At 51.0% G+C, this 24,801-nt stretch overlaps 2 protein-coding genes across 5 annotated transcripts in view; one reads left to right on the top strand and one right to left on the bottom strand.

Moving 5' to 3' along the window:
• Positions 1–24,801, bottom strand: part of JMJD4 (jumonji domain containing 4) — a 322,213-nt gene that overhangs the window by 44,081 nt on the left and 253,331 nt on the right. The window lies entirely within an intron of this gene.
• The window catches only part of SNAP47 (synaptosome associated protein 47), a 59,997-nt gene that overhangs the window by 18,637 nt on the left and 16,559 nt on the right, over positions 1–24,801 (top strand). For 2 of the 4 annotated variants that reach the window (XM_083186677.1, XM_083186678.1), the window contains 2 exons: positions 4,736–5,220; positions 14,414–14,526. In XM_083186677.1, coding sequence (XP_083042803.1) covers positions 4,736–5,220; positions 14,414–14,526 — 598 coding nt within the window. Of the gene's footprint in view, positions 1–4,735; positions 5,221–9,628; positions 9,786–10,143; positions 10,432–14,413; positions 14,527–24,801 lie in introns of those variants that run through there. The other 2 variants (XR_014474780.1, XM_083186680.1) reach the window with 2 other exon arrangements.

The raw sequence follows: 24,801 nt of genomic DNA, 5'->3' as shown, positions 1-24,801 counted from the left end.
CGTATATATAACACATGGTGGGGATAGAACCCATGACATCAGTGCTGTGAGGCAGTAATGCTAACCATTACACCATCCGTACTGCCCCGTATATATAACACATGGTGGGGATAGAACCCATGACCTCAGTGCTGTGAGGCAGTAATGCTAACCATTACACCATCCGTACTGCCCCGTATATATAATACATGGTGGGGATAGAACCCATGACCTCAGTGCTGTGAGGCAGTAATGTAACCATTACACCGTCCGTACTGCCCCGTATATATAATACATGGTGGGGATAGAACCCATGACCTCAGTGCTGTGAGGCAGTAATATAACCATTACACCATCCGTACTGCCCTGTATATATAACACATGGTGGGGATAGAACCCATGACCTCAGCGCTGTGAGGCAGTAATGCTATAACCATTACACCGTCCGTACTGCCCCGTATATATAACACATGGTGGGAATAGAACCCATGACCTCAGCGCTGTGAGGCAGTAATGTAACCATTACACCGTCCGTACTGCCCTGTAAATATAACACATGGTGGGGATAGAACCCATGACCTCAGCGCTGTGAGGCAGTAATGCTATAACCATTACACCGTCCGTACTGCCCCGTATATATAACACATGGTGGGAATAGAACCCATGACCTCAGCGCTGTGAGGCAGTAATATAACCATTACACCATCCGTACTGCCCTGTATATATAACACATGGTGGGGATAGAACCCATGACCTCAGCGCTGTGAGGCAGTAATGCTATAACCATTACACCGTCCGTACTGCCCCGTATATATAACACATGGTGGGGATAGAACCCATGACCTCAGTGCTGTGTGAAGCAGTAATGTAACCATTACACCGTCCGTACTGCCCTGTATATATAACACATGGTGGGAATAGAACCCATGACCTCAGTGCTGTGAGGCAGTAATGCTAACCATGACACCATCCGTACTGCCCTGTATATATAACACATGGTGGGGATAGAACCCATGACCTCAGTGCTGTGAGGCAGTAATGTAACCATTACACCGTCCGTACTGCCCCGTATATATAACACTTGGTGGGGATAGAACCCATGACCTCAGCACTGTGAGGCAGTAATGTAACCATTACACTGTCCATACTGCCCCGTATATATAACACATGGTGGGGATAGAACCCATGACCTCAGCGCTGTGAGGCAGTAATGTAACCATTACACCGTCCGTGCTGCCCTGTATATATAACACATGGTGGGGATAGAACCCATGACCTCAGCGCTGTGAGGCAGTAATGTAACCATTACACCATCCATACTGCCCCGTATATATATAACACATGGTGGGGATAGAACCCATGACCTCAGCGCTGTGAGGCAGTAATGTAACCATTACACCATCCGTACTGCCCTGTATATATAACACATGGTGGGAATAGAACCCATGACCACAGCGCTGTGAGGCAGTAATGTAACCATTACACCATCCGTACTGCCCCGTATATATAACACATGGTGGGGATAGAACCCATGACCTCAGTGCTGTGAGGCAGTAATACTAACCATTACACAATCAGTACTGCCCCGTATATATATAACACATGGTGGGGATAGAACCCATGACCTCAGTGCTGTGAGGCAGTAATGCTAACCATGACACCATCCGTACTGCCCTGTATATATAACACATGGTGGGGATAGAACCCATGACCTCAGTGCTGTGAGGCAGTAATGTAACCATTACACCGTCCGTACTGCCCCGTATATATAACACATGGTGGGGATAGAACCCATGACCTCAGCACTGTGAGGCAGTAATGTAACCATTACACCGTCCGTACTGCCCCGTATATATAACACATGGTGGGGATAGAACCCATGACCTCAGCGCTGTGAGGCAGTAATGCTAACCATTACACCGTCCGTGCTGCCCTGTATATATAACACATGGTGGGAATAGAGCCGATGACCTCAGCACTGTGAGGCAGTAATGTAACCATTACACCATCCATGCTGCCCCGTATATATAACACATGGTGGGAATAGAACCCATGACCTTAGCGCTGTGAGGTAGTAATGCTAACCATTACACCATCCGTACTGCCCGGTATATATAACACATGGTGGGGATAGAACCCATGACCTCAGCGCTGTGAGGCAGTAATGCTAACCATTACACCATCCGTACTGCCCGGTGTATATATAACACATGGTGGGAATAGAACCGATGACCTCAGCGCTGTGAGGCAGTAATGCTAACCATTACACCATCCGTACTGCCCGGTATATATAACACATGGTGGGGATAGAACCCATGACCTCAGCGCTGTGAGGCAGTAATGTAACCATTACACCATCCGTACTGCCCCGTATATATAACACATGGTGGGGATAGAACCCATGACCTCAGCGCTGTGAGGTAGTAATGCTAACCATTACACTATCCGTACTGGCCCGTATATATAACACATGGTGGGGATAGAACCCATGACCTCAGCGCTGTGAGGTAGTAATGTAACCATTACACCATCCGTACTGCCCCATATATATAACACATGGTGGGGATAGAACCCATGACCTCAGCACTGTGAGGCAGTAATGTAATTATTACACCGTCCGTACTGCCCCGTATATATAACACATGGTGGGGATAGAACCCATGACCTCAGCGCTGTGAGGCAGTAATGTAACCATTACACCGTCCGTGCTGCCCTGTATATATAACACATGGTGGGGATAGAACCCATGACCTCAGCGCTGTGAGGCAGTAATGTAACCATTACACCATCCATACTGCCCCGTATATATATATAACACATGGTGGGGATAGAACCCATGACCTCAGCGCTGTGAGGCAGTAATGTAACCATTACACCGTCCGTGCTGCCCTGTATATATAACACATGGTGGGGATAGAACCCATGACCTCAGCGCTGTGAGGCAGTAATGTAACCATTACACCATCCGTACTGCCCCGTATATATATAACACATGGTGGGGATAGAACCCATGACCTCAGCGCTGTGAGGCAGTAATGTAACCATTACACCATCCGTACTGCCCTGTATATATAACACATGGTGGGGATAGAACCCATGACCTCAGCGCTGTGAGGCAGTAATGTAACCATTACACCATCCGTACTGCCCCGTATATATAACACATGGTGGGGATAGAACCCATGACCTCAGTGCTGTGAGGCAGTAATACTAACCATTACACAATCAGTACTGCCCCATATATATAACACATGGTGGGGATAGAACCCATGACCTCAGTGCTGTGAGGCAGTAATGTAACCATTACACAATCAGTACTGCCCCATATATATAACACATGGTGGGGATAGAACCCATGACCTCAGCGCTGTGAGGCAGTAATGTAACCATTACACCATCCACACTGCCCCGTATATATAACACATGGTGGGGATAGAACCCATGACCTCAGTGCTGTGAGGCAGTAATGCTAACCATTACACCGTCCGTGCTGCCCTGTATATATAACACATGGTGGGAATAGAGCCGATGACCTCAGCACTGTGAGGCAGTAATGTAACCATTACACCATCCATGCTGCCCCGTATATATAACACATGGTGGGAATAGAACCCATGACCTTAGCGCTGTGAGGTAGTAATGCTAACCATTACACCATCCGTACTGCCCGGTATATATAACACATGGTGGGGATAGAACCCATGACCTCAGCGCTGTGAGGCAGTAATGCTAACCATTACACCATCCGTACTGCCCGGTGTATATATAACACATGGTGGGAATAGAACCGATGACCTCAGCGCTGTGAGGCAGTAATGCTAACCATTACACCATCCGTACTGCCCGGTATATATAACACATGGTGGGGATAGAACCCATGACCTCAGCGCTGTGAGGTAGTAATGTAACCATTACACCATCCGTACTGCCCCATATATATAACACATGGTGGGGATAGAACCCATGACCTCAGCGCTGTGAGGTAGTAATGCTAACCATTACACTATCCGTACTGGCCCGTATATATAACACATGGTGGGGATAGAACCCATGACCTCAGCGCTGTGAGGTAGTAATGTAACCATTACACCATCCGTACTGCCCCATATATATAACACATGGTGGGGATAGAACCCATGACCTCAGCGCTGTGAGGTAGTAATGTAACCATTACACCATCCGTACTGCCCCATATATATAACACATGGTGGGGATAGAACCCATGCCCTCAGCGCTGTGAGGTAGTAATGCTAACCATTACACCATCCGTACTGCCCAAAATATATGCTTCAGAATGCCTAAAGTGTCTACATCCCCACCCCCTCGGGAAGGTACTGTAGGTGTCATTCAGTGGAATACTGCCCTCTAATCGGCCAGTACAGCTTCTGAACAGATACAGAATTAAAGCCACTCCCCCCTCCTTTCTACTCTCACCTTGTCTAATAGAAGCAGCAATTGAATAGCTCCCGATGGGTGCCCATTAGTTAATATGACATGATATGTGCAGGGTAAATACTGGCTGCTTTTGTATGTAGGCCTCAGCTTTATTCTTACACTGCAATTTAGATTTCAGTTTGAACACACCCCACCCAAATCTAACTCTCTGCACCTGTTACTTCTGCCCCACCTGCAGTGCAGCATGGTTTTGCCAATTGTGTGCTTGTTTTGCTTTGCTGACAAACCTGAATGAGGCCGTTATTTAGAGCTGGAGTAATTGTCTTTTTTATCTGATAACTTGATGGTGTCTCTGTGACAGGATTTTATCTGTCCTGGAATCTCCGGCCTGGTGGCCATTTAGCGGCAGTCCATGGAAGAGATCCGCAAGCGCCCAGTCCAAGGAATGCCCGGATGGTGCCCCAAACCGCGGGAAGGAAGGCGTCGTCGTGGTAATCCCGATCGTCTTCTGCCACTATCCTGACCACAATCTCAGGCTCGGCAAACTCACCGTCCTGTTATCTGCCCTGGAGATCTCCAGCTGCAACTTCCAGTTAATCCACCGATACGAGCGACAGGACGTGGACGACCTCAAAGTCTTCACAGGACACGAGATGAGCGTCCGGCAGCGGTTTATCGGGAAGCCGGACATCACGTACAGGATCATATCGGCCAAGCTGCCGGACATTCTCCCCATCTTGGAAATGCAATACGGGAAGAACATCGAGTTCTTAGAGGAAGCGTTGATGTTTAGTGAGAAGTGGCGATCCTCCCCCGCTGACCGCACCAGTCCCGGGTGGCAAACAGGTACGTGGGGGTAACTAGTGTGTGTGGGGTAATTACTATGTACACAAACTGACAATACCTACGGTGGCCAATCCCAGGATATGGCCCTACATTTGCCAGGATGTCAGTCCCCGCTCAGATGCTGCGCGGCTGTTCCTGACTCTGGCATGCAGCTCTACGCGGGGTGACCTGGGCAGAGGTCAATCTGCACAGGCCACACCCATCCGCACCGCTGCCGCCCACCGGCTCCCAATGGCTCCCCCACAGTTCTGCCAGCTCCCGGCCGCACCGCCTGGCAATGTAAGTAAATTTGAGGGACCGCCTGGTTTGGGAGGACAGGAAGCATTGCTTTTTTATTAGGTCAATACCGGGAAATACCGAACCTCGGAAATTGAAATTGTGCCCCCGCACAGCATCTATTCCCTGACTCCCAACTGCCCCCCACCCCACCGCTGGTCACTGCTGGCCCCGGACGGGATGCGGGACTGCCCCCAAAAAACAGGATTGTCACGCGGGTGGATGTGTAAGAATGCACATGTGCTTTCTGCGTAACGAGTGCGTGTGGGTGAAGGGGGGGGGGGGGGGGGTGCATTCGCCGGGCGATAAGTTCTGAATTACCCCATTAGTACGGAGCTGATACTATGTATTAATGTAACACCTTTGTAAAGTATCAAAAATGACAGTGTGGAGCTGATTGACTTGCTTTTGTGTGGTTGGATTGTGCTGTCCTGGGGGTGTCCTATGCTCTGGACTTGAACTTTAGTCAGGTTAGGGACCCACCTGACATTGGCACCTGCCCATGGTTTGTTATCCTTGTTGTGAGGAGCCATAGCTGGCACTGCCACCCCTACATACAGAGGAGCCATAGCTGGCACTGCCTCCCCTGCATACAGAGCCATAGCTGGCACTGCCACCCCTACATACAGAGGAGCCATAGCTGGCACTGCCACCCCTGCATACAGAGCCATAGCTGGCACTACCACCCCTACATACAGAGGAGCCATAGCTGGCACTGCCACCCCTACATACAGAGGAGCCATAGCTGGCACTGCCACCCCTGCATACAGAGGAGCCATAGCTGGCACTGTCACCCCTACATACAGAGGAGCCATAGCTGGCATTGCCACCCCTGCATACAGAGCCATAGCTGGCACTGCCACCCCTACATACAGAGGAGCCATAGCTGGCACTGCCACCCCTGCATACAGAGCCATAGCTGGCACTACCACCCCTACATACAGAGGAGCCATAGCTGGCACTGCCACCCCTACATACAGAGGAGCCATAGCTGGCATTGCCACCCCTGCATACAGAGCCATAGCTGGCACTACCACCCCTACATACAGAGGAGCCATAGCTGGCACTGCCACCCCTACCTACAGAGCCATATCTGACACTGCCACCCCTGCATACAGAGGAGCCATAGCTGGCATTGCCACCCCTGCATACAGAGCCATAGCTGGCACTACCACCCCTACATACAGAGCCATAGCTGGCACTACCACCCCTACATACAGAGCCATAGCTGACACTGCCACCCCTACATACAGAGGAGCCATAGCTGGCACTGCCACCCCTACATACAGAGCCATAGCTGACACTGCCACCCCTACATACAGAGGAGCCATAGCTGGCACTGCCACCCCTACATACAGAGCCATAGCTGACACTGCCACCCCTGCATACAGAGTTATAGCTGGCATTACCACCCTTGCATGCAGAGCCATAGCATGCCACCCCAACATACAGAGCCATGGCTGGCACTGCCAATTCCCACACACATACAATATGGCTTGTAACTACAGGCAACAGCTTCTACCTAGGGCGTGGAGAACACTTTGTATGTTGTCCCTGTTTTTAAAAGGACAGTACAATTTTACAAATGCACTGTCCCCACCTCATTCAGAACTGGTGAAAAGGGTCCATTTATCCACATCTGAACATATGGCCTACTTGGCACCAAACCTCTCAGAGGTTCTTGCTTGATGCTGAACTCTCCATTTCTGGTACTGAATTGGTCAGAGGTTCTCAACTAATACTAAGCGGTGCAGAGGCTCCGGCCTGATGCTAAGCAGCCTGGAAGCTGGTGCTAAACGGTTCTGAGGCTCCTGTCTGGCTCCAAGCAGTTCCCTCCATGTCCCTGAGCGAATGCGATCGGGATGTCTACGTTAAAAAACAGACGTTGATTTTGTTGAATCGTTAGGGTTAAATAATTCGTTAAACAGCTCATTGGCGGCATTTTTACAATTTCTACATTCTCAGTGTCGACATTATAAACATATTGATATTCTTTTGACATTGGGAATTCCGATGAGATATTCCACACCTTTTGTGCTTAAATTACTGGTTGCATATTAATATTACCACGTTAGAAAAAAAACTGATGTCACATTTATATAACAGGATCATTCATTTAAATCCAGACATAAATAGTGATCATTCTAGCCTCCTGTATCTTTCATAATCCATGCACTTCCTCTTCCCTCTCTGGGGTGTCACTCTCTGCTGTGGTGATTCTAGCACAGGTCTGGTCTGCATATCAGTGCTGAAGTACAGACCACACCATGTTAGAAACACGACAGCAGAAAGTAAAACCCCGGGCAGGAAAGAGGAACTGATGATTATGACTTATCCAGAGCCCCAGTTATATGAAATATATCCTGGAGTTTGTGAACTCTCTTCTTGGCAATGAAAGAGTTTATTAGTCGTGTTCTGATTGTACTCTGGCAGCCTGCATGGACCAGGGAGAGCAGTGTTGCAGATATTTGCAAGGAGCCTGTTCACCATCCCTCCTCTCCCTGTTCTGTCCAAGTGACTCAGTATGTTGATATTGCTGACACCCAGGCCCCCACCTGCACTTTTATTGTTATAACTGGAAGCTGCCGGCAGTGGAAATCCTGACTGTTCACAGCCCCACCTCAGTGCAGCAGTCTGCCTGCAATCCCCAGCCCAGCCCTGCTATACTCACATCACCCCACTAGATGGGGGTAGTGCACCGCGCTGAGCCAGTTCTGTGCCAGTGTCTGGAAGGTTTTGCTCTTCTGTTCAAGACAACAGAACCTAGATTCTCAGAGCAGATGCCCAGGGCTTAATTATACATGAGTCAGGGGGAAAGCTAGATCAAGTCTTATGCTGCCCATATATATGTGAGATATCGAATGCAATCATTTGATTTTGGCCACATCTGGCCGATTAAATCAAATGATTGCATGCGTTTTTAAGTTGACGTTCGACACGATGCGCAGGCACGCCGTCGAATGTCGCATCGATAGATATTATGAGCTGCACATAATATTTATCGAATTGCATGAGCAATCGGATGTTTTTTTTAACCACATGCGATTGCTCAAATGCAATCAGCGGCGGGTTCGGGGAGCGGGGCCGGGATGGGTACCGGAGCGCTGGCGGGGAGCTGGTACCTTAATGCTGGGGACCGGAGGGACTCAGCAGCAAGGGAGGCATGGCGGCTGTGTAGCGTGGAGCTTTCAGGCGGCGGGATGTGGCAGCAGATGAGAGTTCTCTCAGCCAATCAGCAGCCGCCTGAATGTGAGGCCACTGATTGGCTGAGAGAGCACTCTTTCAGCGGCCTCAGCCAATCAGAGGGCCGTCCCAGTGCTGACAAGTCCCATCGCCTGAAAGCTCCTCCGCTATGGTCCCCAGCTCCGGTCCCGCCTACACAGGCGACACACCACCCCTCCAGCACCCGATGTCCATCGCAGGATGGCATGCAACATCGGGTGCTGCACTGGGCACCACTTGATGCGATCAGATGCGATGGGACATCGCATTGCAATGTCGCATCACTTCTGATCGCACATATTTATGGGCAGCATTAGGGAGAGATAAAGTGGACAGATTTCCCAAAGCAGCCAATCAGAATTTGACTGTCATTTTAAAAATCTCTACTAGAAGCTGATTGGTTGGTTTGGGCAACATCTCCACTTCCTCTCTCTCAAGACTTAATGTACCGCCGTGTCATTTATTCTGGAATCCTGGAAGATTACGGTTTTCCAGGACTTCTGCCAGAACTGCACACCTCTGTGGGGTGCTAGGAGAAAGTTGGTGGTGATGCCAGCGTTACCACTTTCCGAGAGGTCCATTGGCGCTCATCACCAGAATGTAATTCCTACCTTAGTGTAACGAGGGAGTGCGAGTGTCAGGAGGTCACATAATGTCACACTGCCAACTGCTATTTGTTTGAAGGACATTCTAACACCATGCACCTTCCAAAACCCATGCAGTTCCCTTTTTCTGCCTGGGGTGGCACTCTCTGCTATGCTGCATCTAGCACCATCTGGTCTGTGTCTCAGTGCTGAGATACAGACCAGAGTGTGCTGAGAAGCAGAGAGCGCCACCTTTTGTAGGCTGCAGATGGCTAGACTACACTTACTCTTCAGCTGATTGGCCTTTTTATTCTGTTGCCCCATAGGTGGGGTTAAAGGGGCAGCTGGACAACGCTTACCCCCTCCTAATGTCCTTTCACCTTCTCATTGTATGTGATCGGTGTTATGCCTCCAGTTTATTTGCTGTTTATCAGGGTCGGAAAGTTGACACAAGCATTAAGTCGACAATGTGAAGATCGACAGGCAATATTTCATACCATACCACTAGGGAGAATATAATAGTGTGGCGATCGCAGCTCAAAGCACAGAGAGAGCAGTGAGCCATTGTCTACTTATTTCATGTGTCGACCTAATGTATGTCAACACTTTCACCCATACCCCATAGGTCCCAGTGTCTGCACATAAGCTGCTACATAAGTCTGACCGTGCATTGCCCCGTGTTGTACGTAACCTAGGCCAGTGCCAGCTGTGTGACAGCCCTGACACCGGGCAGTATAAATGCACTACGACACAGAGAACAGAGCAGAGAACTTGCAGTGGATTTTCTAATTTGCAGAAACCCGACACTAAATCATTTTTGCTTGATCTGTTTTCCGAGCAGCTGAAGTTGTGTCATCACCAGCCGAGATGTGCGCGAAAGTCTTCATTAACGCAAAGCAGACGACAGCAGCGACCGCAGCCTGGAAAGTGTCCATGCAGAGTAGGCTGAGCAGCGGGCCGGAGCTGCAGGGCGGAGGCGCAGCCCATCAGGAAAGGGTTATCCACCAAGATCCCACAGTGATGCAAAACAAACCAGCTCAGCTGTAACCCCGTCACTGCCGGGGAGACCACCGTCCTAGCAGCAGCACCAACCTAGAATAAACTCAGGGAGGCCTCTCTGCTCATTGCCGCTGCCTCTATCTCGTGTGTTTGTCCACAGTACAGAAACCAAACGCTAAGGGCCTGATTCAGACCTGTGTGTTCGGGTCTGAATTCAGCTCCTTCCCCGTTATGTAGGGTCTGCGCATGTGCAAGGAGATAGGGAGGTCCGGAGGCTGGCAGGGGTCGGTAGCATGGGAACGCAGGGGTATCCTTGGCCTGGGTGGGGAGGGCAGCAGAGGTCAGCGCCAGCCCCCTTTTCGGCCATCTCCATCCAGGATAAAAGTAAGTATAGACTTACTATTGTCCACGAACGGAGAGAAAAAAAATTATTAGATGGTCAGATGTCCACTCGCATGCTAACGAGGGGTTCAGGCGGCGGTGGGGGGTGCGTTTGGCGGGCAGCACTTTCCTGTAAGCTAGGTCTGAATGGGCCCCTTAGTTCACAGATTCACATTTTCAGAATAGATCTTTTCCGCATAGTTGTTCTAAGGTGTGTGTGTGGGGGGGGGGCTGGCCTACACATCCTAATTCTACCATGCTGGAACTTGTAGTGCCACACACAAGAGAAACTGCAGGTGCACATTATAAGCACTAAGAACACCGGCAATCAGAACAATTATTATAAACTCTAAAATTTAACATGGAGGAAAACTGAGGTTCTTGACATAATTTTTGGCCAAAAATAAGGGCCCACCTTCTGATCTTATCAGGGGGTCCCTAACATTTATAAAGTTCATGTCCAGAACACGAGACCCCCTAGGCCAGCACGACCCAACCGCCCCACAGTAGTGAGAAGTAGCAGTTTAAGTGGGGGGTATTCAATCCTGGAGATTTTCGCCAGCATCCGACATGATCTCGGCAGTTGGTAGTCAATGTTTGGACTGAATCAACGAAAACTGCGTGGTTTTGATGAAGAATGGCCGCGAATTCAACAATCCACGGCTGTTCTGACAATACAGACTCACCTCCAGATTGAATACTACCCTTTTTAGTGTTAAAAAGTGTATAAAATTGTAATCCTAACTTAGCCGTTACTTATAGCTGTGATATGTGACCATAAGTAATGAGAATGTTCCTGGGCCGATTTGCTAAGGATCGTAAATAGAGCCATAAAAACTGGGGCAGCACAACAGCACAGTGGATCGCATTGCTACTTCGCAGTGATTGGTTTATGAGATTGAGGAGCACTTCCTTCTAAAATCCCATAACACTGCTCATTGCCAGGATGCTGCCAGCCATACTGGTGGCGCACCGCTCTGCCTCACACCTGCTGCCCTATAGAATTCACATCTTCCCCTGCAGACTCGTGTTTGATTGGCATGTAATCTCCTGTGTCCCCGATGTGCCATGTTAAGTTTGCAGTTCAGTTGATTTTCAATATGTGAACTGCTATAGTTCATATTGTAACTGACACGCCCTGCTTTGCCATTTCATATTTTTGTCCTATCCGTCTGAAACCTAGGTGAGATGAAACACACATTAAACGTCGTAGCATAGCTGCTGGGAAAGGTGATTATTCTCAGTCAGGGCAGGAGAAACCCCATCTTCTCCCAGCACATGACATTACACTTCGGATTCCTTGTACTGCTGCCGCTGCCTGTTCCTAGATGCCGTCTGTGCTATGCGCTATATGTCCATCATGGCTCCCAAGCATCACCTTTATCGCGCTCTGTCTTCTTGCAATATTTCCAAAGTCCTTCTGCTAATTTTGACTGTTCAGTGTCATTTTGTGGGGGCAAAAAAATGATATTTAGATTAATATTGTCCTCCACGTGCCGCCTGCATGTGCACGTCCTAGGTGCGAAGGAGACTCCGGTACGCTTCCAAACCAGCGGCCAACTGTCATGTGACAAGCTCAGATCACATGGCTGCAAATCTATCGATAGACTGCACAAGAGTCTGACCCATAGTACGTATGCGCCAGGCCATCCTGCTATTTTTTTTATCACTGGCCGTTCGCAAGGGGATGGACAGGAAGCCGGCATTTGGGGGTGGTAACCGGACATTTTCTGGGAGTCATGTGACGTCAGCTCCGCCCCCGATCAGCCTGTTTCTATTGCAGCCACCAAGTAAGTCCTGGGCTACCCACAGACTCCACACACTGGGGAATCATTACATGGTGAGCGGCTGTTATCTGGGTGTGGCCAGGTGTGTGAGGGGAAGTCATGTGACATCAGCTCCGCCCCCGATCAGCCTGATTCTATCACAGCCGCTGAGTAAGTCCTGAGCTACGCACACACTGGGTAATCATTACATGGTGAGCGGCTGTTATCTGGGAGTGTCAGGTAATACGCAGGCATGGCCAGGTGTGTGAGGGGAAGTCATGTGACATCAGCTCCGCCCCCGATCAGCCTGATTCTATCACAACCACTGAGTAAGTCCTGGGCTACGCACAGGCTGCACACACTGGGTAATCATTACATGGTGAGCGGCTGTTATCTGGGAGTGTCAGGGAATACGCAGGTGTATGAGGGGAAGTCATGTGACATCAGCTCCGCCCCCGATCAGCCTGATTCTATCACAACCACTGAGTAAGTCCTGGGCTGCAGACACTGGGAACATCATTCGATGGGGAGCGGTTTGCGTATGTATTTGCAGCTTATCGCAGCCCTGCAGGTTTTTAGCCCTGCTAAGCAATCTGCAGGCTTGCACAGGGCGGGATTTCACCCTGGCGGGTCGGCGTACACCTGAGTGTTGGGCTCCTAAAATTAGCAGCCGTGTGATCATGTTTGGATCAGGCCCCAGGTTTGTTGCATTATTCTCCTAGAAGACTGTGAAACCTCGAGGTTTAGCCGCGTTGCTGTTTGACTCTCTCCAGCCGTACACGACATTGCTTAATCCGTCACATATTAGTCATCATTAACTCGAGCTGATGTCACGGCGGCTGACAGGGCAGTCACACCATGCCATCGCCTCCACGCTCTTCCTGCTGCCCAGGTAGTTACTAATTAGCCAGGAGAGAATTTTCCGCAATAAGTTCCCTGTTTTTAATTAGCGCACAGCTGACAGCTCCTTCAGAAACATTAACCAGCGCCGGGCCCGCCAGCCCAGCCGCTCTTTGAATAATACACCAGCCCTGGTGACTTACCCGGGTTAATGAGTCATTCGTCCTTGTGGTCATAAGTCCCCGTCCAATAACTAACTGATTGCTGCCATTTATTCAGTTAACTGCTTTTTATGTTGACCGCTTGCAGACCTCTGTGTTTCCCAGTATTCCTTTTTGAACTATAGAACGCGCAGTGCTCTCTAACTACTGTGTCACCATCAGTATACACTGTAGAAAAACTTAGCAAAACTCCACGCGTTCTGCCGCAGTTTTTGCCACTTAAGTCCCATTTTTACCGCACTGTGGTGAGTTTTTGTATTTATCACGGCTATAAAATAACTTCTGTTAATGTTGCGTCAATTCTAAAATAAAACATTGCGTCCTAATCTATCAAACCATCAGATGGTCCTAAACATACAGTGAATATAATCCATCAGCACCATATGGTCAGGGGTGCCGGACGCGATCCCGACAGTCATTTACCCGACTGTCAAAACGCCGACAGACGGGTGCCCTACGGCCACCCGCTATTTTCCCTCGTGGGGGTCCATGACCCCCATAGAGGGAGAATAGAATAGGTGGCGAGCCCGCAAGGTGCTTTGTTGCGCTCACCATGCTGTCGGAGTTCGGGCAGTCGGGATCCTGACTGTCAGAACCCTATACAACACCCATGGTCGGTACTACAAAGGTCAATCTGAGTTTTTTGTAATTATTTGAACTTCTTCATATTTGACCATCCACGTGGATGAGATTGGTAATGGTGATCAGCCTGAAGCATGGCGAGCGGACGCGGTACACTAATTGGGGAATCGTGTGTTGAATTGTTTCAAATATAGAAATGTTTTGTCTCTTTAGCTTACTGTTGTACGTCCCAAAAGTAGAGGTAACAGTGAGCGCAGTGTGAGGTCTGAGTCCACTAGATGGCGCCAGATAACCAACAATTCCCCTTTTTTCTGTCTCCTAGATTCATTGTTTCTTGATGCGATTGTGAAGTCCGGACCGTGCCTGGAAGGCGACACTGAGGCCGTGATTCAGGAGCAGGAGGTCTCCCAGTCAGAGGCCCAGGAGCTCAGGAAGGTAAAGCTGCAGATATTCAATAGATCTTTAATAAATAAAGTCCTAATAAATAGGATCAGTACAATTAGTCCCGTACAAGTGCATTTCCTATGAGGAACCTATGCATAGATCACATTTCTCTTTTTTCACTCTCTCTTTCCCTCTCTCTCCCTCTCTAGTTCTCTGTACACCTCTCACTCCCTCTCTAGTTCTCTGTACACCTCTCACTCCCTCTCTAGTTCTCTGTACACCTCTCTCTCCTGCTCACTCCCTCTCTAGTTCTCTGTACACCTCTCTCTCCCCCTCACTCCCTCTCTAGTTCTCTGTACATCTCTCTCTCCCCCTCACTCCCTCTCTAGTTCTCTGTACACCTCTCTCTCCCCCTCACTCCCTCTCTAGTTCTCTGTACACCTCTCTCTCCCCCTCACTCCCTCTCTAGTTCTCTGTACACCTCTCCCTCTCTGGTTCTCTGTACACCTCTCTCTCCCCCTCACTCCCTCTCTAGTTCTCTGTACACCTCTCTCCCCTCGCTCCCTCTCTAGTTCTCTGTACACCTCTCACTCCCTCTCTAGTTCTCTGTACACCTCTCACTCCCTCTCTAGTTCTCTGTACACCTCTCTCTCCTGCTCACTCCCTCTCTAGTTCTCTGTACACCTCTCTCTCCCCCTCACTCCCTCTCTAGTTCTCTGTACACCTCTCTCTCCCTCTCTAGTTCTCTGTACACCTCTCTCTCCTGCTCACTCCCTCTCTAGTTCTCTGTACACCTCTCTCTCCCCTCACTCCCTCTCTAGTTCTCTGTACATCTCTCTCTCCCCCTCACTCCCTCTCTAGTTCTCTGTACACCTCTCTCCCTCACTCCCTCTCTAGTTCTCTGTACATCTCTCTCTCCCCCTCACTCCCTCTCTAGTTCTCTATACACCTCTCTCCCCCCTCACTCCCTCTCTAGTTCTCTGTACACCTCTCACTCCCTCTCTAGTTCTCTGTACACCTCTCTCTCCTGCTCACTCCCTCTCTAGTTCTCTGTACACCTCACTCCCTCTCTAGTTCTCTGTACACCTCTCTCTCCCCTCACTCCCTCTCTAGTTCTCTGTACACCTCTCTCCCGCTCACTCCCTCTCTAGTTCTCTGTACACCTCTCTCCCGCTCACTCCCTCTCTAGTTCTCTGTACACCTCTCTCCTTCACTCCCTCTCTAGTTCTCTGTACACCTCTCTCCTTCACTCCCTCTCTAGTTCTCTGTACACCTCTCTCTCTCCCTCACTCCCTCTCTAGTTCTCTGTACACCTCTCTCTCCCCCCCTCACTCCCTCTCTAGTTCTCTGTACGCCTCTCTCTCCCTCTCACTCCCTCTCTAGTTCTCTGTACACCTCTCTCCCGCTCACTCCCTCTCTAGTTCTATGTACACCTCTCTCCTTCACTCTCTCTCTAGTTCTCTGTACACCTCTCTCACTCCCTCTCTAGTTCTCTGTACACCCTCTCTCTCCCCCCCTCACTCCCTCTCTAGTTCTCTGTACACCTCTCTCTCCCTCTCTAGTTCTCTGTACGCCTCTCTCTCCCCCTCACTCCCTCTCTAGTTCTCTGTACACCTCTCTCCCGCTCACTCCCTCTCTAGTTCTCTGTACACCTCTCTCCCGCTCACTCCCTCTCTAGTTCTCTGTACACCTCTCTTCCTCACTCCCTCTCTAGTTCTCTGTACGCCTCTCTCTCCCCCTCACTCCCTCTCTAGTTCTCTGTACACCTCTCTCTCCCTCTCTAGTTCTCTGTACGCCTCTCTCTCCCCCTCGCTCCCTCTCTAGTTCTCTGTACACCTCTCTCTCCCTCTCTAGTTCTCTGTACGCCTCTCTCCCCCTCACTCCCTCTCTAGTTCTCTGTACACCTCTCTCTCCCCCTCACTCCCTCTCTAGTTCTCTGTACACCTCTCTCTCTCCTTCACTCCCTCTCTAGTTCTCTGTACACCTCTCTCTCCCTCTCTAGTTCTCTGTACACCTCTCTCTCCCCCTCACTCCCTCTCTAGTTCTCTGTACGCCTCTCTCTCCCCCTCACTCCCTCTCTAGTTCTATGTACACCTCTCTCCTTCACTCCCTCTCTAGTTCTCTGTACACCTCTCTCCCCCCCTCACTCCCTCTCTAGTTCTCTGTACACCTCTCTCTCCCTCTCTAGTTCTCTGTACGCCTCTCTCTCCCCCTCACTCCCTCTCTAGTTCTCTGTACACCTCTCTCCCGCTCATTCCCTCTCTAGTTCTCTGTACACCTCTCTCCCGCTCACTCCCTCTCTAGTTCTCTGAACACCTCTCTCCCTCACTCCCTCTCTAGTTCTCTGTACACCTCTCTCTCTCCCTCACTCCCTCTCTAGTTCTCTGTACACCTCTCTCCCCCCCTCACTCCCTCTCTAGTTCTCTGTATGCCTCTCTCTCCCCCTCACTCCCTTTCTAGTTCTCTGTACACCTCTCTCTCCCTCTCTAGTTCTCTGTACACCTCTCTCTCCCTCTCTAGTTCTCTGTACGCCTCTCTCTCCCCCTCGCTCCCTCTCTAGTTCTCTGTACACCTCTCTCTCCCTCTCTAGTTCTCTGTACGCCTCTCTCTCCCTCTCACTCCCTCTCTAGTTCTCTGTACACCTCTCTCTCCCCCTCACTCCCTCTCTAGTTCTCTGTACACCTCTCTCCCCCTCACTCCCTCTCTAGTTCTCTGTACACCTCTCTCTCTCTCCTTCACTCCCTCTCTAGTTCTCTGTACACCTCTCTCTCCCTCTCTAGTTCTCTGTACGCCTCTCTCTCCCCCTCACTCCCTCTCTAGTTTTCTGTACACCTCTCTCTCCCTCTATAGTTCTCTGTACACCTCTCTCACCCTCACTCCCTCTCTAGTTCTCTGTACACCTCTCTCTCCCTCTCTAGTTCTCTGTACACCTCTCTCTCCCCCTCACTCCCTCTCTAGTTCTCTGTACACCTCTCTCTCCCCCTCACTCCCTCTCTAGTTCTCTGTACACCTCTCTCTCCCCCTCACTCCCTCTCTAGTTCTCTGTACACCTCTCTCCCGCTCACTCCCTCTCTGGTTCTCTGTACACCTCTCTCCCGCTCACTCCCTCTCTAGTTCTCTGTACACCTCTCTCCTTCACTCCCTCTCTAGTTCTCTGTACACCTCTCTCCTTCACTCCCTCTCTAGTTTTCTGTACACCTCTCTCTCTCCCTCACTCCCTCTCTAGTTCTCTGTACACCTCTCTCTCCCCCCCTCACTCCCTCTCTAGTTCTCTGTACGCCTCTCTCTCCCCTCACTCCCTCTCTAGTTCTCTGTACACCTCTCTCCCGCTCACTCCCTCTCTAGTTCTATGTACACCTCTCTCCTTCACTCTCTCTCTAGTTCTCTGTACACCTCTCTCACTCCCTCTCTAGTTCTCTGTACACCTCTCCCCCCCCCTCACTCCCTCTCTAGTTCTCTGTACACCTCTCTCTCCCCCCCTCACTCCCTCTCTAGTTCTCTGTACACCTCTCTCTCCCTCTCTAGTTCTCTGTACGCCTCTCTCTCCCCCTCACTCCCTCTCTAGTTCTCTGTACACCTCTCTCCCGCTCACTCCCTCTCTAGTTCTCTGTACACCTCTCTCCCGCTCACTCCCTCTCTAGTTCTCTGTACACCTCTCTTCCTCACTCCCTCTCTAGTTCTCTGTACGCCTCTCTCTCCCCCTCACTCCCTCTCTAGTTCTCTGTACACCTCTCTCTCCCTCTCTAGTTCTCTGTACGCCTCTCTCTCCCCCTCGCTCCCTCTCTAGTTCTCTGTACACCTCTCTCTCCCTCTCTAGTTCTCTGTACGCCTCTCTCCCCCTCACTCCCTCTCTAGTTCTCTGTACACCTCTCTCTCCCCCTCACTCCCTCTCTAGTTCTCTGTACACCTCTCTCTCTCCTTCACTCCCTCTCTAGTTCTCTGTACACCTCTCTCTCCCTCTCTAGTTCTCTGTACACCTCTCTCTCCCCCTCACTCCCTCTCTAGTTCTCTGTACACCTCTCTCTCCCTCTCTAGTTCTCTGTACGCCTCTCTCTCCCCCTCACTCCCTCTCTAGTTCTCTGTACACCTCTCTCCCCTCACTCCCTCTCTAGTTCTCTGTACACCTCTCTCTCCCCCTCACTCCCTCTCTAGTTCTCTGTACACCTCTCTCTCCCTCTCTAGTTCTCTGTACACCTCTCTCTCCCCCTCACTCCCTCTCTAGTTCTCTGTACACCTCTCTCTCTCCTTCACTCCCTCTCTAGTTCTCTGTACACCTCTCTCTCCCTCTCTAGTTCTCTGTACACCTCTCTCTCCCCCCCTCACTCCCTCTCTAGTTCTCTGTACACCTCTCTCTCCCTCTCTAGTTCTCTGTACGCCTCTCTCTCCCCCTCACTCCCTCTCTAGTTCTCTGTACACCTCTCTCCCGCTCACTCCCTCTCTAGTTCTCTGTACACCTCTCTCCCGCTCACTCCCTCTCTAGTTCTCTGTACACCTCTCTTCCTCACTCCCTCTCTAGTTCTCTGTACGCCTCTCTCTCCCCCTCACTCCCTCTCTAGTTCTCTGTACACCTCTCTCTCCCTCTCTAGTTCTCTGTACGCCTCTCTCTCCCCCTCGCTCCCTCTCTAGTTCTCTGTACACCTCTCTCTCCCTCTCTAGTTCTCTGTACGCCTCTCTCCCCCTCACTCCCTCTCTAGTTCTCTGTACACCTCTCTCTCCCCCTCACTCCCTCTCTAGTTCTCTGTACACCTCTCTCTCTCCTTCACTCCCTCTCTAGTTCTCTGTACACCTCTCTCTCCCTCTCTAGTTCTCTGTACACCTCTCTCTCCCCCTCACTCCCTCTCTAGTTCTCTGTACGCCTCTCTCTCCCCCTCACTCCCTCTCTAGTTCTATGTACACCTCTCTCCTTCACTCCCTCTCTAGTTCTCTGTACACCTCTCTCCCCCCCTCACTCCCTCTCTAGTTCTCTGTACACCTCTCTCTCCCCCCTCACTCCCTCTCTAGTTCTCTGTACACCTCTCTCTCCCTCTCTAGTTCTCTGTACGCCTCTCTCTCCCCCTCACTCCCTCTCTAGTTCTCTGTACACCTCTCTCCCGCTCATTCCCTCTCTAGTTCTCTGTACACCTCTCTCCCGCTCACTCCCTCTCTAGTTCTCTGAACACCTCTCTCCCTCACTCCCTCTCTAGTTCTCTGTACAACTCTCTCTCCCTCACTCCCTCTCTAGTTCTCTGTACACCTCTCTCCCCCCTTACTCCCTCTCTAGTTCTCTGTACGCCTCTCTCTCCCCCTCACTCCCTCTCTAGTTCTCTGTACACCTCTCTCTCCCTCTCTAGTTCTCTGTACACCTCTCTCTCCCTCTCTAGTTCTCTGTACGCCTCTCTCTCCCCCTCGCTCCCTCTCTAGTTCTCTGTACACCTCTCTCTCCCTCTCTAGTTCTCTGTACGCCTCTCTCTCCCTCTCACTCCCTCTCTAGTTCTCTGTACACCTCTCTCTCCCCCTCACTCCCTCTCTAGTTCTCTGTACACCTCTCTCCCCCTCACTCCCTCTCTAGTTCTCTGTACACCTCTCTCTCTCTCCTTCACTCCCTCTCTAGTTCTCTGTACACCTCTCTCTCCCTTCTCTAGTTCTCTGTACACCTCTCTCCCCCCTCACTCCCTCTCTAGTTCTCTGTACACCTCTCTCTCCCCCCCTCACTCCCTCTCTAGTTCTCTGTACACCTCTCTCTCCCTCTCTAGTTCTCTGTACGCCTCTCTCTCCCCCTCACTCCCTCTCTAGTTCTCTGTACACCTCTCTCCCGCTCATTCCCTCTCTAGTTCTCTGTACACCTCTCTCCCGCTCACTCCCTCTCTAGTTCTCTGAACACCTCTCTCCCTCACTCCCTCTCTAGTTCTCTGTACAACTCTCTCTCCCTCACTCCCTCTCTAGTTCTCTGTACACCTCTCTCCCCCCCTTACTCCCTCTCTAGTTCTCTGTACGCCTCTCTCTCCCCCTCACTCCTCTCTAGTTCTCTGTACACCTCTCTCTCCCTCTCTAGTTCTCTGTACACCTCTCTCTCCCTCTCTAGTTCTCTGTACGCCTCTCTCTCCCCCTCGCTCCCTCTCTAGTTCTCTGTACACCTCTCTCTCCCTCTCTAGTTCTCTGTACGCCTCTCTCTCCCTCTCACTCCCTCTCTAGTTCTCTGTACACCTCTCTCTCCCCCTCACTCCCTCTCTAGTTCTCTGTACACCTCTCTCCCCCTCACTCCCTCTCTAGTTCTCTGTACACCTCTCTCTCTCTCCTTCACTCCCTCTCTAGTTCTCTGTACACCTCTCTCTCCCTCTCTAGTTCTCTGTACGCCTCTCTCTCCCCCTCACTCCCTCTCTAGTTTTCTGTACACCTCTCTCTCCCTCTATAGTTCTCTGTACACCTCTCTCACCCTCACTCCCTCTCTAGTTCTCTGTACACCTCTCTCTCCCTCTCTAGTTCTCTGTACACCTCTCTCTCCCCCTCACTCCCTCTCTAGTTCTCTGTACACCTCTCTCTCCCCCTCACTCCCTCTCTAGTTCTCTGTACACCTCTCTCTCCCCCTCACTCCCTCTCTAGTTCTCTGTACACCTCTCTCCCGCTCACTCCCTCTCTGGTTCTCTGTACACCTCTCTCCCGCTCACTCCCTCTCTAGTTCTCTGTACACCTCTCTCCTTCACTCCCTCTCTAGTTCTCTGTACACCTCTCTCCTTCACTCCCTCTCTAGTTTTCTGTACACCTCTCTCTCTCCCTCACTCCCTCTCTAGTTCTCTGTACACCTCTCTCTCCCCCCCTCACTCCCTCTCTAGTTCTCTGTACGCCTCTCTCTCCCCCTCACTCCCTCTCTAGTTCTCTGTACACCTCTCTCCCGCTCACTCCCTCTCTAGTTCTATGTACACCTCTCTCCTTCACTCTCTCTCTAGTTCTCTGTACACCTCTCTCACTCCCTCTCTAGTTCTCTGTACACCTCTCCCCCCCCTCACTCCCTCTCTAGTTCTCTGTACACCTCTCTCTCCCCCCCTCACTCCCTCTCTAGTTCTCTGTACACCTCTCTCTCCCTCTCTAGTTCTCTGTACGCCTCTCTCTCCCCCTCACTCCCTCTCTAGTTCTCTGTACACCTCTCTCCCGCTCACTCCCTCTCTAGTTCTCTGTACACCTCTCTCCCGCTCACTCCCTCTCTAGTTCTCTGTACACCTCTCTTCCTCACTCCCTCTCTAGTTCTCTGTACGCCTCTCTCTCCCCCTCACTCCCTCTCTAGTTCTCTGTACACCTCTCTCTCCCTCTCTAGTTCTCTGTACGCCTCTCTCTCCCCCTCGCTCCCTCTCTAGTTCTCTGTACACCTCTCTCTCCCTCTCTAGTTCTCTGTACGCCTCTCTCCCCCTCACTCCCTCTCTAGTTCTCTGTACACCTCTCTCTCCCCCTCACTCCCTCTCTAGTTCTCTGTACACCTCTCTCTCTCCTTCACTCCCTCTCTAGTTCTCTGTACACCTCTCTCTCCCTCTCTAGTTCTCTGTACACCTCTCTCTCCCCCTCACTCCCTCTCTAGTTCTCTGTACACCTCTCTCTCCCTCTCTAGTTCTCTGTACGCCTCTCTCTCCCCCTCACTCCCTCTCTAGTTCTCTGTACACCTCTCTCCCGCTCACTCCCTCTCTAGTTCTATGTACACCTCTCTCCTTCACTCTCTCTCTAGTTCTCTGTACACCTCTCTCACTCCCTCTCTAGTTCTCTGTACACCTCTCTCCCCCCCTCACTCCCTCTCTAGTTCTCTGTACACCTCTCTCTCCCCCCCCTCACTCCCTCTCTAGTTCTCTGTACACCTCTCTCTCCCTCTCTAGTTCTCTGTACGCCTCTCTCTCCCCCTCACTCCCTCTCTAGTTCTCTGTACACCTCTCTCCCGCTCACTCCCTCTCTAGTTCTCTGTACACCTCTCTCCCGCTCACTCCCTCTCTAGTTCTCTGTACACCTCTCTTCCTCACTCCCTCTCTAGTTCTCTGTACGCCTCTCTCTCCCCCTCACTCCCTCTCTAGTTCTCTGTACACCTCTCTCTCCCTCTCTAGTTCTCTGTACGCCTCTCTCTCCCCCTCGCTCCCTCTCTAGTTCTCTGTACACCTCTCTCTCCCTCTCTAGTTCTCTGTACGCCTCTCTCCCCCTCACTCCCTCTCTAGTTCTCTGTACACCTCTCTCTCCCCCTCACTCCCTCTCTAGTTCTCTGTACACCTCTCTCTCTCCTTCACTCCCTCTCTAGTTCTCTGTACACCTCTCTCTCCCTCTCTAGTTCTCTGTACACCTCTCTCTCCCCCTCACTCCCTCTCTAGTTCTCTGTACGCCTCTCTCTCCCCCTCACTCCCTCTCTAGTTCTATGTACACCTCTCTCCTTCACTCCCTCTCTAGTTCTCTGTACACCTCTCTCCCCCCCTCACTCCCTCTCTAGTTCTCTGTACACCTCTCTCTCCCCCCCTCACTCCCTCTCTAGTTCTCTGTACACCTCTCTCTCCCTCTCTAGTTATCTGTACGCCTCTCTCCCGCTCACTCCCTCTCTAGTTCTCTGTACACCTCTCTCCCGCTCACTCCCTCTCTAGTTCTCTGAACACCTCTCTCCCTCACTCCCTCTCTAGTTCTCTGTACACCTCTCTCTCTCCCTCACTCCCTCTCTAGTTCTCTGTACACCTCTCTCCCCCCCTCACTCCCTCTCTAGTTCTCTGTACGCCTCTCTCTCCCCCTCACTCCCTCTCTAGTTCTCTGTACACCTCTCTCTCCCTCTCTAGTTCTCTGTACACCTCTCTCTCCCTCTCTAGTTCTCTGTACGCCTCTCTCTCCCCCTCGCTCCCTCTCTAGTTCTCTGTACACCTCTCTCTCCCTCTCTAGTTCTCTGTACGCCTCTCTCTCCCCTCACTCCCTCTCTAGTTCTCTGTACACCTCTCTCTCCCCCTCACTCCCTCTCTAGTTCTCTGTACACCTCTCTCCCCCTCACTCCCTCTCTAGTTCTCTGTACACCTCTCTCTCTCCTTCACTCCCTCTCTAGTTCTCTGTACACCTCTCTCTCCCTCTCTAGTTCTCTGTACGCCTCTCTCTCCCCCTCACTCCCTCTCTAGTTTTCTGTACACCTCTCTCTCCCTCTATAGTTCTCTGTACACCTCTCTCACCCTCACTCCCTCTCTAGTTCTCTGTACACCTCTCTCTCCCTCTCTAGTTCTCTGTACACCTCTCTCTCCCCCTCACTCCCTCTCTAGTTCTCTGTACACCTCTCTCTCCCCCTCACTCCCTCTCTTGTTCTCTGTGCACCTCTCACTCCCCCTCACTCCCTCTCTAGTTCTCTGTACACCTCTCTCTCCCTCTCTAGTTCTATGTACACCTCTCTCTCCCCTCACTCCCTCTCTAGTTCTCTGTACATCTCTCTCTCCCCCTCACTCCCTTTCTAGTTCTCTGTACACCTCTCTCTCCCCCTCACTCCCTCTCTAGTTCTCTGTACACCTCTCTCCCCCTCACTCCCTCTCTAGTTCTCTGTACACCTCTCTCACCCTCACTCCCTCTCTAGTTCTCTGTACACCTCTCTCTCCCTCTCTAGTTCTCTGTACACCTCTCTCTCCCTCTCTAGTTCTCTGTACGCCTCTCTCCCCCTCACTCCCTCTCTAGTTCTCTGTACACCTCTCTCTCCCCCTCACTCCCTCTCTAGTTCTCTGTACACCTCTCTCTCCCCCTCACTCCCTCTCTAGTTCTCTGTACACCTCTCTCCCCCTCACTCCCTCTCTAGTTCTCTGTACACCTCTCTCTCTCCTTCACTCCCTCTCTAGTTCTCTGTACACCTCTCTCTCCCTCTCTAGTTCTCTGTACGCCTCTCTCTCCCCCTCACTCCCTCTCTAGTTTTCTGTACACCTCTCTCTCCCTCTTTAGTTCTCTGTACACCTCTCTCACCCTCACTCCCTCTCTAGTTCTCTGTACACCTCTCTCTCCCTCTCTAGTTCTCTGTACACCTCTCTCTCCCTCTCTAGTTCTATGTACACCTCTCTCTCCCCCTCACTCCCTCTCTAGTTCTCTGTACACCTCTCTCTCCCCCTCACTCCCTCTCTTGTTCTCTGTGCACCTCTCACTCCCCCTCACTCCCTCTCTAGTTCTCTGTACACCTCTCTCTCCCTCTCTAGTTCTATGTACACCTCTCTCTCCCCCTCACTCCCTCTCTAGTTCTCTGTACACCTCTCTCTCCCTCTCTAGTTCTATGTACACCTCTCACTCCCCCTCACTCCCTCTCTAGTTCTTTGTACACCTCTCTCTCCCTCTCTAGTTCTATGTACACCTCTCTCTCCCCTCACTCCCTCTCTAGTTCTCTGT

Source organism: Crinia signifera, chromosome 5 (genome assembly GCF_055691185.1).
Source record: "Crinia signifera chromosome 5, ASM5569118v1, whole genome shotgun sequence".
NCBI lineage: Eukaryota > Metazoa > Chordata > Amphibia > Anura > Myobatrachidae > Crinia > Crinia signifera.
This window is presented reverse-complemented; position numbering and strand designations above follow the sequence as displayed.